Source organism: Paroedura picta, chromosome 5 (assembly GCF_049243985.1).
Source record: "Paroedura picta isolate Pp20150507F chromosome 5, Ppicta_v3.0, whole genome shotgun sequence".
In the NCBI taxonomy this organism is placed as follows: Eukaryota; Metazoa; Chordata; class Lepidosauria; order Squamata; family Gekkonidae; genus Paroedura; species Paroedura picta.
In genome coordinates, this window is record NC_135373.1 from 14,990,135 (window position 1) to 15,002,432 (window position 12,298).

The 12,298-nt window shown below is 49.3% G+C and overlaps 1 protein-coding gene across 3 annotated transcripts in view; it reads right to left on the reverse strand.

Annotated features, from left to right (window-relative positions):
* The window catches only part of HNRNPUL1 (heterogeneous nuclear ribonucleoprotein U like 1), a 34,334-nt gene that overhangs the window by 7,301 nt on the left and 14,735 nt on the right, over window positions 1-12,298 (reverse strand). For 2 of the 3 annotated variants that reach the window (XM_077336601.1, XM_077336599.1), the window contains exons 9-14: window positions 8,805-8,927; window positions 7,807-7,935; window positions 6,332-6,500; window positions 4,308-4,670; window positions 2,393-2,646; window positions 1,150-1,323 (exon numbers count right to left, since the gene is read on the reverse strand). In XM_077336601.1, coding sequence (XP_077192716.1) covers window positions 1,150-1,323; window positions 2,393-2,646; window positions 4,308-4,670; window positions 6,332-6,500; window positions 7,807-7,935; window positions 8,805-8,927 — 1,212 coding nt within the window. The remainder of the gene's footprint in view (window positions 1-1,149; window positions 1,324-2,392; window positions 2,647-4,307; window positions 4,671-6,331; window positions 6,501-7,806; window positions 7,936-8,804; window positions 8,928-12,298) is intronic. The other variant, XM_077336600.1, reaches the window with a different exon arrangement.

Below are 12,298 nucleotides of genomic sequence, written 5' to 3' on the forward strand. Positions count from 1 at the left end.
CCAAGCCACCAAGGACCGAACCACGACAAGTTCTTCCACAGCTCTCTCACTCCCATTCACCTCACAAGGTGTCTGTTCTAGGGAGTGGAGAGGAAAGGAGTTTGTAAGTCGCTTTGGGACTCCTTCAGAGAGTGAGAAGCAGGGTAAAAATAACCAAGCTCTTCTCCTCGAATCCTAGTTCTATGCATAGGATGGCTGTACCTGGCAGCAAATCAATGATACAACGCGATAACATCTGTCCAATTGTTCTTTGGTTGGGTTTCTTTGTTCTGGTTTCAGTGGCTGTAGGGAAGGCTGAAAGAAGCCTCACTGCGAGCCATTCTTCTTCATCCCTAGACGACCTAAATTGCCAGAGGTAGAAAGGGGGATCCCTGCCTCTGAGCCTCCCCCCTCCCAGTTTCCAAAGCACTCATTTGACTTTTCCTAAGATCCTCACAACTACATTTGCAGGGTGATGCTGCTCTGACCCCCAACAGTTTTCATAGCTGAGCTGAGAGCCGAAGACGACTCTTCTCAACCCGACACTTGAACCTCGAGGAATACAAAGGAAATTGAACATCATAAATCGGCAACCGTTTACCTCCCATGCCTCAGGCCCTCCACAAAGATGACAGACAACGGGCTTTTCTGTACCCCACTTTTCTCTACCCGAAGGAGTCTCAAACCCTTCCTTGACACCGTGCAGGGTAGGCGAAGCTGAGGGAACTCTGAGGAATGCCCTGCAGGAATATCTCTAAGTGAACTGTGACTAGCCCAATGTCACCTGACTGGCTGCATGTGGAGGAGGAGGAGGAATCAAACCCAGTTCTCCAGATTATACTCTACCACTCTTAACCACTTCATGGAAGAAAAATTTATTTTTATACCCTACTTTTCACTACCCAAAGGCAGCTTGCAAAAACCTTTCCCTTCCTCTCCCCACATAAGACAACCTATGAAATAGGTGGGGCTGAGAGACCTCTAAGAAAACTGTTGTGAAAACAGCTCTACAAGAATGGAGACTAGTCCAAGGTCACCCTGCTGGTTTCATGTGGAGGAGGAGCAGGGAATCAAGCCAAGCTCTCCAGATTAGATCTGCCGCTCTTCACCATGACACCTAACTGGCTCTCTCCTGTTGGATCCGGCCTGGGCTCATTTCACCCCACCTACCTGTTGGTACTGGTTGTAATTGGGCTGATTGTAGGTCGGCTGAGCCGGAGGAGGAGGAGGTGGGGGCTGAGTGTAGCTTTGGCTGTAACTGCTGTAACTCCCATAGTTGTAATTTGGAGCATAGCTACCTTGGTTGTAGCTGGATGGTGGGCTGTAGGGTTGAGTGTAGCTCTGCTGGGGGGAGTGAAGTAGAAAGGAAGAAATTAATTCCAGCCCAGGATTTTTTTAAAATTAATTTCAAATAGAGAGAGAAGCTAAGTATGACCTGTAAACACCTCTACGGCAGGGACTGCTTTGGACCAAAAGACACACAAGTCTAATGTCTGGGGATAAAATGAAAGCTTGCTGGTACCCTGGTGTTAGGGAAAAGCCACGTTTGCTTGGTACGGTTCATGGGGCTGCCTGCTTATGCTTTGGCACAAATATGCCACAGCGCGCTTCTTACAAATGGGACATAGTCGCCTCCCCTGCCCCCAAAGCCACATCCAGGACACCGTCAATTGATCTGCAGAGGCCTTCCCTGATAAGAATATAAGAAAAGCCCTGCTGGGTCAGACCAAGGAGGGTCCATCCAGTCTATATTCCTGTCTCCCACAGGGGTCAGCCAGTTTCCCTTGAGGGCCACCCACAGGCAGAAAGGCTGAGGCCTTCCCCTGATAATATAAGAGCCCCATTAGATCAGACCACGGCGGGTCCATGTAGTGGGTCCCAAGGAGGGTCCCTCTAGTCCTGCCTTCTGTCTCATACAGCAGCCAGCCAGTTCTTCTGGAGAGCTGACAGCAAGGCTGAGCCCCTCCCCTGAAGTTGCCTCCTGGGTTTCCCTGAATGTGGAGGTTCCCCTCAATCCCCATTGCTGGTAGCCATTGACAGACCCATCCTCCATGGGTCTATCTAGTGCCCTTTTAAAGTTGCCTACTGCCACTGACCATCGCTATATCCCGTCACCAATCTTGTGTTTTAATAACTCTTCGTGTACAGAAATATTTCCTTTTTTCCTGTCTTTTCAACTGGATGGCCAGCTCTTTTTTGTGTTTTTAAACAGAACTTATGGTCCGAGTTATGTACTTGCTTCCTAAAATGCACGAGGAGTCAGGCAGGGCTAATGGACAACAGCCCAATCCTCTTTTGCACATGGCAATTATGAAAGAGGAAATATGCAAGGGTTTTTTGGGGGGGGAGGGGGGAAGAAGCCACTGAGACCTCTTTAGTATTGCCTCAACTCCCTTTGCCCAACAGTACCTACCTGTGGCCCTGGGTTGTAAGAACTGGGAGGGGCATTAGTGGGAGGGGCGGGGGCAGGAGGGGCGGGGGCAGGAGGGGCGGTGCTGTTGCTCTTGTAGGCGTTCTGGTTCCGAGCGGGGCTATAGTTGCTGGGCTGCTGGTTGTTGCGGTTGTAGTTCCCTCGACTGTTGACGCTGCCACCACTGCCATTGTTGTTGCCGTCCCGGTTTCCGCTGCCCCAGCGGCTCTGGCTGTAGTCGTTGCCCCTGTTGAAGCCTAAGTCAAAGAAGCCACAGTTGGCAAGTGGAAACAGAAGCCGTGTGCCAATGCTACCGATATAGAGGTCAGCCCTCACTTTCTCTGCCCCTCCCACCTTTATCATCATCATTATATGCAGCTTGTATACTGCTCCTCTCCGCAAATGGGCTTGGGACAGTTCACAACAGTAAAATAAAACAATCAATAAAACAATTAAAACAGCCCAGGGTGGCTCGTCTGACCTCGACCAGGGCCAGGGCTTTCTCCATCCTGGCCCCCCCAGAAGAAATCAGGATCCTGCTGGAGTTAAAAACAGTTCCACAGGGCCAAGAAAATGGAGCTCTTCCAGCAGGCTTTCAGTGGAGGCAAATGAAGCAATTCCACCAATCAGAGCCCAGAGGCCCCGCCCACCACCAACTACCAAACCAAACAACATGAAATACCAAGCTGACAAATCATAGTGTTATAGTTAAATGTTATACACTATTGTTACGAGCTCTACTATTAGAAATATTGTATCTTATCAGTTATTATAGGTTCTCAATGACAACATTCTTTATATTGTACCATGAATTTCCCTGTAAACAGCCCTGAGTCACAAAGGAGGGTGGTGGAATTAATGAATTAATGTATGAATTAATGAATTAATTAAAACATACATACTAAAATTAACAATGAGCTGCCAGCAACTAACAAAGCACCCCCCCGCGCCCATCCACCTGGCCTGCAGGGTCAGTAATGGGTCCTCAGCCTCTGTTCTCCCTCCCATCAGTTCAGCCCCACCCTAAGGTCTCAGAGCAGGTAATGCTAGAGAAGCCATGTTGGATCAGGGCAGTGGCTCATCTAGTCCACGGCCACTTCCCACAGCAGTCAGAGTGGGAATCACTGCAGCACCCACAGGCCATGTTCCTAGCATTGGAGGGCTGCACCATGGTTCCTTCCCTCACACACCGAGACCAAGGTCTGACCCGCTGAGACATTCACAAGACTCCACCAACATCACCCTTGCTAGAGAGAGGGCGGAACCATGCCCTGCTTGGCACTGACCAAACAACCTCAGCTGTGGCTCATGCAAGCCCATTTCAAACACAGCTTCATATCTGGGACTGCTGTCGATCCTGAACCTTTGCTTATATATTCCAGCATGTTTTGTTCAGTAGCAGAACATCTGACTGGCATATAGAAAGTCCCAGGTTTTATTGGTGGCATACAGCTTGGTGGCATAGTTAAAAGCGGCAGCCTCCAATCTGGAGTTCCTGGGTTTGATTCTGCATTCCTCCTCCACATGCAGCCATCTGGGTGACCTTGGGCCTTCTACAGTTCTGTCAGAGCTCTCTCAGGCTCACCTGCCTTACAGATGATGTCTGTCAGGGGGGGAGGAAGGGAAGGCGACTGGAAGCCGCTTTGAGACTCCTTTGTGTAGTAAAAAGCAGGGTGTGAAAACCCCAACTCTTCTTCTTCTCTATTAGAAAAAGCTCAGGTGATGGCAACAACTGTTGCTGGTTTGAACAGTGCAGACCTTGACAAGCCAGGGATGTGACCCAGTCGCAGGCAACATCATCTGTTTGAGTGGGAAATTGGAAGCAGAGTTCCTTTCCCTTGCTTCCCCAGCCGCCCCACCCCATGAATGCAGGCTGCAGACAAGCCAACACCAAGAAATTCCATTTGGCCAGACATACCTCCGCCACCGCCGCCACCGCCGCCGCCGCCGCCACCGCCCCCTCCTCCTCCTCCTCGGAATCCTCCACCCCCAACGGAGCCGCTGCCGCCACGGTTCTGGAAGCCGCCTCGGTTTCCTCCCGCCGGGCCCCGGTTGTCGAAGCGCTGGAAGCCGCCGCCGCCGCCTCCTCCTCCTCCTCCTCGGCCCCGGAAGCTGCTTGCCCCGCCGCTGCCCCGGTTGTCGAAGCGCTTCTCGGGCGGGGGGCCGGCCTTCTTGCCTTCCTCGTTGTACTGCCTCACCAGCTTCTCGGCTTCGTCCTGCTGCAGTTCGATGTAGACCACTGAGTCCAGAAAGTCGCCCGCATCAGGGAGCGTGAAGTTGGCTGAGGACAGAGAGAACGCAAAGAGGGGGAGAGATGCCTGTCAGCCATACACAGGGCACCAAACACAACGAGAGAGCACAATTTGGTTCCAGGGCTCCCAAAAGGGGGGGGGGGGGAGTGATAGAGAACAGGCGGGGAGAAGATAGCGATATGCCAGACCAGACGCCTGTGTCCAAGGTGACATGCTCCCTTCCTGCTAGGCTACTGTCCGGGCGGGAGAGATAACACTGCAGGAATTCCTAATGTAGTGCCCACCAGTTGTTTTTCGAAAGTGGGCAAAGCCAGGTGGGGCTTTTGTTCAGGAAAGCTTCTGATGGACTGTTGGGGAACTGAATGGCTGTGCAGATTTTTCAAACCATTGCTTGGAAAGCAGCTGCCACCACAGCTGGACAGCAAAACAGACAGAAAGTGGATTATTCCGCACAAGTCAAAGAGCCCCTGGTGAAGCTACTGCAGCTGGGGGTGGTGTGGAGAGCAGCCTCAACAGTGGGGAAGCCTAGGGAATCTGAGGATTTGCTCCGGCTGTTGGAAACCTTTGTGAGGATCTCAAGGGAAGGGCTCCAGCCCCACTTGACCTGCCTCTGTCTCAAAGAAAGGCTAAGACTGGCCACTACGATGTGAGAAGGGTTCCTCCCGGAAGAGTACCAGACCTTGCCTCTCTGCAGAGGCCAAACCCCACAGTCTTGCTGGATTTAGTGGGATTTGCAATGGCGCTAGCAAGCAGAGAACTGGGCTGTGAGGGCACAGACATATTAGAAGTCAGAGGCATGATGCAGGCTTTCTGTGCTGTGCAGTGCAGTTTGGGTGGAAAGATTTCTGCCAGAGAGGGAAACACAACTGCAAGGTTGGTGTAATGATTAAGAGTGGCAGCTTCTAATCTGGCCAGCTTTGATTCCCCACTCCTCCACATGCAGCCTTGGGCCAGTCACAGCCCTCATAGCGCTGTCCTGACCAAGTAGTCCTGTCAGAGCTCACTTGGCCCCACCTCCCTCACAGGGTGTCTGTTGTAGGGAGAGGAAAGGAAGACAATTTCAAGTCGCTTTGAGATTCCTTTGTATTGTAAAGCAGGGTATAAAAATCAACTCTTCTTCTTGTGCAAGGATCCCCAACAGAGCGCTCGGGGTACTGCTCGCTACCTCCTTTTCTAGTGCCCACCAGTGATTTTAGAAAGGGGCTTTCCCCTGTCAAAGCTCCTGACTGGCCACTGTGAGACTGGACAGGCAGTGCCTGTTTTTGAAAACATTGCCCTGGTAGCAGCTGCCACTGTAGTCTGAGGATCAAGACGGCATAACAGAAAGTGGGCCACAGCAGCTGTTCTGTAGCTGGATCAGCCTCCCCAAACTGCCTTTTGTGGCTTTGCCCACCAGCCTGTTGTCAGCATTCCAAAGGGCCATGTGGGCTCAGAAGGGCTGGGGACACCTGGCCTTGTGTATTCTTACTTTGGTATGGGGGAGGGACAGAAGGGGAAGTGTTCACACTGACTGGGGGGGTGAGGAGCAGAGAAGGTGGGAGAAAGAAAGACAAGGGAGAAAACTGAAGGATTACAAGGAGGGGTGTGTGTGAACTATTGCCTCAATAATTACCGTTCAGGCACTGTTTCCCCTGTGTCATGTGTGCACGTGTGACCTCCACCCCGCCTCTTCTCCCCTGCAGGACCCTACCTTTCATTTCTAACACTGCGTGATCAGGCACATCCTTCCCTTCCTCATCAGTGCGCTTGATTGTTCGGTCTTTTAAATCATCGTCCGTGGGACAAATTACAATGGCCTTGCGCTGGAAACCTTCAAAGGGGCGCATTTTTCGCCTCTGGGCAGATCCGTAAACGTTGGTCTGGCGACAAAGAAGGAGCAGAAAAACTGCTTGTTACTTGGCAGTTTGGCAGCTGTTAATATATATTTTTATTATTTATTTAAGAGCAGGGCAGTCTAATGGAAGTGAGGACATGAGACGTGTCGCCTCTCCAGCTGCACGCATACATGGAAGGATGCTCCTGCTTCAGTAGCTACAGGTGAATGCCCTCAAGTGGCCTCTAGCCTACCTTTTAAGGCTCTCCACTCCCAGTTGAAGAAATAAATAAATGTCCCTTTTCAAAGGAATAAACAGATCACAGGCACCCCAGTGTGCTGCATCCTTTTGCAATTCAAATAAGGTTTCCTAAGAAAACAAGAGTCCCTTTGTTCAGAAAGGGAAAGCCATTTCCATTTTGAAGAGGAAGCTGACAAAACAGCTTTGGACAGCTTGAATATAATAATTTCTCTTGTTTAAATGGCAGGCTATTAAACCTTTGAGTGGTACAGCCAGGCAGAAGGTGATAGGAAAGACTTCCACCTAAGACCCTGGAAAGCCATAAAGTGGGGCTGGAAAGCCATAAAGTGGAAGAACCTCTGCTATATATGCAGAAGGTCCCAGGTTCAATTCCTGGGATCAACAGTTTAAAGCAGGAGGTGACGAAGACCCTGGGGAGCTGCTGCCAGTCTGAGCAGACAATACTGGCTTTGATGGACCCAGAAGCTGAGGCAGTTTCATGTGTTCGCCAGAATTACAGAGGCCTTGTGAGTGAACCTGATACTCTTCCCAGGCCTAATTTCAGCTAAAGAACCACCCCTGCTGGTATCAAACCAATAGGTCCGATGCTTCTAGCAGTCCAATGTTGTTGGTCTTGAACTGGTTGAGAGCTGGCTCAGTGTAGCAGTTAGCAGCAGCATCTAATGTGCCGAACTGGGTTTGATTTCCCACTCCTGCTCATCCGTATGCAGCTAGTCCCAGTTCTCGCAGAGCTCTCAGCCCCACCTAGTTCACAGGGTGGCTGTTGCAGGGAGAGGAAGGGAAACAGCTCTGGGACTCCTTCAGGTAGTAAAAACAGGGGTGCAAAAACTCAGTTCTTCTTAAAAGTGACACTGGACTCAAACCTTGTCCTATTGCTTCAGACCAATACAGGGATGCAGCTGAATCTACACATTATTATGACCTCAATGGCCTTGCTCATTTCAGAAGTAAAGGAGGAAGATAAAGCACACCTTTTGTCCACACTCACACAGCCTGGTCAGCCGGCAGGAGACTGACCGGTTTGTCATGGTGCTTTTTGGAAGAACGCTGCCTGGGCACAGCCCCCTGGTGGCACGAAAGAGTTCAGTACCTGATCAAGAATGTAGTTGCGCTTCTTCCGGGCTGCGATTTGGATCAGGCGGTTCAGGCACTGCGTGGCTTGCTGGATGAGGACGTCCCAGCGGCCGGCATAGTTGCGCTGGCGTCGAAGTCCCATTACCTGAGAAGACAAGGGCAGGCTTGGTTCAGGGAGCATTAACGACTGGATGGTAGGGGTACCCGGGAGGGGGGGGGGCATTTGAATAGGTGAACTCAACCTGTGTTCTGTGAGCAAGGTATCAGCCTCAGTGTCAAGAAGAGTTGGTTTTTATACCCTGCTTTTCACTACCTAAAGGAGTCCCAAAGCGGCTTACGATCGCCTTCCCTTCCTCTCCCCTCAACAGGCACTCTGTGAGGTCAGTGGGGCTGAGAGTGCTTTGAGAGGACTGTTCTGGCCCAAAGTCACCCAGCTGGCTGCACCAAAACCTGGCTATCCAAAATAAAGATCGCCACTCTGGATCTCCAAGTGAGAAAACAAACCTTTGTGACTAGATCTAAGAACTTTAACCTGTCTTGAACCCATTACACTCTCTGAAAACATTACACTTGCAGATTTTGCTGAAACCATTATTCTGTTATACTTCTAAATAAAGTATTTAAGAGACAATAGCTGTATTATTGAGAGTATAAGGCCTCCTTTTATCTCAGAGCCAACGTGACGCATTGGCCATTCTGTCATCCTAGCAAATGCAACTGAGTGAACTTTTTGTGTTCAGCTAAGAAGCCTAAGGTGAAAGGCTCCTGGAGCAGCATAATATGTGGCACTACAGAGAGGTTCCTTGACAGTTGCTATCTATAAGGCACGGGTGGCCAAACGGTGGCTCTCCAGATGTCCATGGACTACAATTCTCATGGGACCTGGAGAGCCACCATTTGGCCACTCCTTCTAAAAAGCAAAGATATCACAGGTCTGAAAAGAGAGTTGAGTTTGTTTCATCTGCAAGAGCTGAGTAGGCGATGAGGAGCCGCAATGCATGAGAGGAACATTACCCTCATTTTGTCCATGATGGCATTTGTCCCCAGAATGTTGTACTTCTTAGCCGGATTGGCTGCCGCGTGCTTGATGGCCCACGTGGTCTTCCCAGCAGCAGGAAGCCCCACCATCATCAGGATCTGAAAGGCGCATCCAGAAGACAGTAGGGATTTTTAAAAGACACCCTCTCAAAACCAGTTTTTCACAAGGGGGGGAGTGTCCTCACAGCACAGACCAAGTAACGGAACTAGAAGGGAGGCATCTCGGCCCCACCCTGGAGGCGTGCTCCACCCTGCCTCGTCAGCCACTGCTGACAGTCAAGTCTCAAGCTCACACATGTTCCATTCCCTTTCCAGAGAGGAGAAAGCAAAGGTGGGTCACTGAGAACCTGAGGATGGGAAGGACCACTGCTATTAGTCTGCAGGTCCTGCATATCTGAAACACCACCTCTATCTATACTCTCCAAAAAGAACTCCGTTCTTTGAATACCAAGGTGGTCCCTGGCCCAAGGAGATACCTCTGGCCTCATTTTCTGTCCTGGCCCCTACCTGATGGAATGAGCTCCTGAAGCACATCAGGGCCCTGTCAGAATTAGCACAATTTTGCAGGGCCTGTAAGATGGAGCTCTTCCGCCAGGCTTTTGGTTGGGGACAAATCTAACATCTATTTACCTACCTATTTGTGACCCTGCCGACTCATGGGTCCAAATAATCCTTAATTTCTGGGGAAATTCAGCACCCACAATCAACACTTTATGACAGTATTGTTGCTGTTTAAACCTGCCACAGTTTATTTGACTCACAATTTTAAATTTAATTTTATCTGTAGTAATTCCGTATTTTACATTTTTGCACATTGCCCAGAGTCAGCTTGCTGGGAGAGCCAATAACCTAAACACTAACTAGGGCAAACCTTGCTTAGCTTCCAAGTTCACCAGAAATGGGGTTGGACAGGCAAGAGTTGGTGGATGAGGTGAAGGGGGTGGGGACCCTAGGAGGAAGTGACCATGTCCTCATAGAATTCTTTTTGAGATGGGGAGCCAAGGAAGCTTGTAGCCAGACGCAAATGTTGGATTTTCGTAGGGCAAACTTTAATAAACTCAGAGACATGATGAGTGTCATACCATGGACGAGAATGCTGGAAGGGAAGGGAGCATGTGAAGGGTGGGCGCTACTCAAACAAGAGCTATTGCATGCTCAATCAATGACTATCCCAGAAAGACGAAAACACTGCAGGAGCTCTAAGAAGCCTATTTGGATGAACAGAGAACTTCAAGAGGAACTAAGAAAGAAAAGGAAAATGTTCAGGAAATGGAGGGAAGGACAGAGCTCTAAAGAAGAGTACCTACAGGTTACTAGGCACTGTAGATCAATCATCAGAAAGGCCAAAGCTGAGAGTGAGCTAAGATTGGCCAGGGAAGCCCATTGTAACAAGAAAAGATTTTTCAGTTATGTGAGGAGCAAACGTAAAGGAGGCAATAGGCCCACTGTTGGGTGCGGATGGACAAACTCTAACGAAAGATGCAGAGAAAGCAGAAAGGCTTAGTGCCTATTTTACATCTGTTTTTTCCCACAGGTCAAAGTGTTTAGGCACATCTAGAGATGGCCGTAGCCAAAGGATAGTGTCTGGGTGGCAAGTTAACATGGATAGAGAGGTTGTCGAGAGGCATTTAGCTGCACTGGATGAGTTCAAATCCCCTAGTCCGGATGAAATGCACCCGAGAGTACTCAAAGAACTTTCCAGAGAACTTGCACAGCCCTTGTCCATCATCTTCGGAACCTCTTTAAGGACTGGAGATGTCCCGGAGGACTGGAAAAGAGCAAACGTTATTCCGATCTTCAAAAAAGGGAGGAAGGATGACCCGGGAAACTACAGACCAGTGAGTCTGACCTCTGTTGTGGGGAAGATAATGGAGCAGACATTAAAGGGAGCAATCTGCAAACATCTGGAGGACAATTTGGTGATCCAAGGAAGTCAGCATGGATTTGTCTCCAACAGGTCCTGCCAGACCAACCTAGTTTCCTTTTTTGACCAAGTAACAGGTTTGCTGGATCGGGGAAATTCGGTTGATGTCATTTACTTGGATTTTAGTAAAGCTTTTGACAAGGTTCCCCATGATGTTCTGATGGATAAGTTGAAGGACTGCAATCTGGATTTTCAGATAGTTAGGTGGATAGGGAATTGGTTAGAGAACCGCGCTCAAAGAGTTTTTGTCAATGGTGTTTCATCAGACTGGAGAGAAGTGAGTAGCGGGGTACCTCAGGACTCGGTGCTCGGCCCGGTACTTTTTAACATATTTATTAATGATCTAGATGAGGGGGTGGACTATTCATTAAGTTTGCAGATGACACCAAATTGGGAGGACTGGCAAATACTCCAGAAGATAGAGACAGAGTTCAACGAGATCTGAACACAATGGAAAAATGGGCAAATGCGAACAAGATGCAATTTAATAAAGATAAGTGTAAAGTTCTGCATCTGGGTCAGAAAAATGAAAAGCATGCCTACTGGATGGGGGATACGCTTCTAGGTAGCACTGTGTGTGAACGAGACCTTGGGGTACTTGTGGATTGTAAACTAAACATGAGCAGGCAGTGTGATGTAGCGGTAAAAAAGGCAAATGCCATTTTGGGCTGTATCAACAGGGGCATCACATCAAAATCACAAGATGTCATAGTCCCATTGTATACGGCACTGGTCAGACCACACCTGGAGTACTGTGTGCAGTTCTGGAAGCCTCACTTCAAGAAGGACGTCGATAAAATTGAAAGGGTACAGAGGAGAGCAACGAAGATGATCTGGGGCCAAGGGACCAAGCCCTATGAAGATAGGTTGATGGACTTGGGAATGTTCAGCCTGGAGAAAAGGAGGTTGAGAGGGGACATGATAGCCCTCTTTTAGTATTTGAAAGGTTGTCACTTGGAGGAGGGCAGGATGCTGTTTCTGTTGGCTGCAGAGGAGAGGACACGCAGTAATGGGTTTAAACTTCAAGTACAACGATATAGGCTAGATATCAGGGAAAAAATTTTCACAGTCAGAGTAGTTCAGCAGTGGAATAGGTTGCCTAAGGAGGTGGTGAGCTCCCCCTCACTGGCAGTCTTCAAGCAAAGGTTGGATACACATTTTTCTTGGATGCTTTAGGATGCTTAGGGCTGATCCTGTGTTGAGCAGGGTGTTGGACTAGATGGCCTGTATGGCCCCTTCCAACTCTTTGATTCTATGATTCTATGATTCTATAATGGGTTTAAACTACAAGTTTACAATGATATAGGCTAGATATCAGGGGGAAAAATTTCACAGTCAGAGTAGTTCAGCAGTGGAATAGGCTGCCTAAGGAGGTGGTGAGCTCCCCCTCACTGGAAGTCTTCAAGCAAAGGTTGGATACACACTTTTCTTGGATGCTTTAGGATGCTTAGGGCTAGTCCTGCGTTGAGCAGGGGGTTGGACTAGATGGCCTGTATGGCCCCTTCCAACTCTATGATTCTATGATTCTATCCAAGTCAGAACGTAA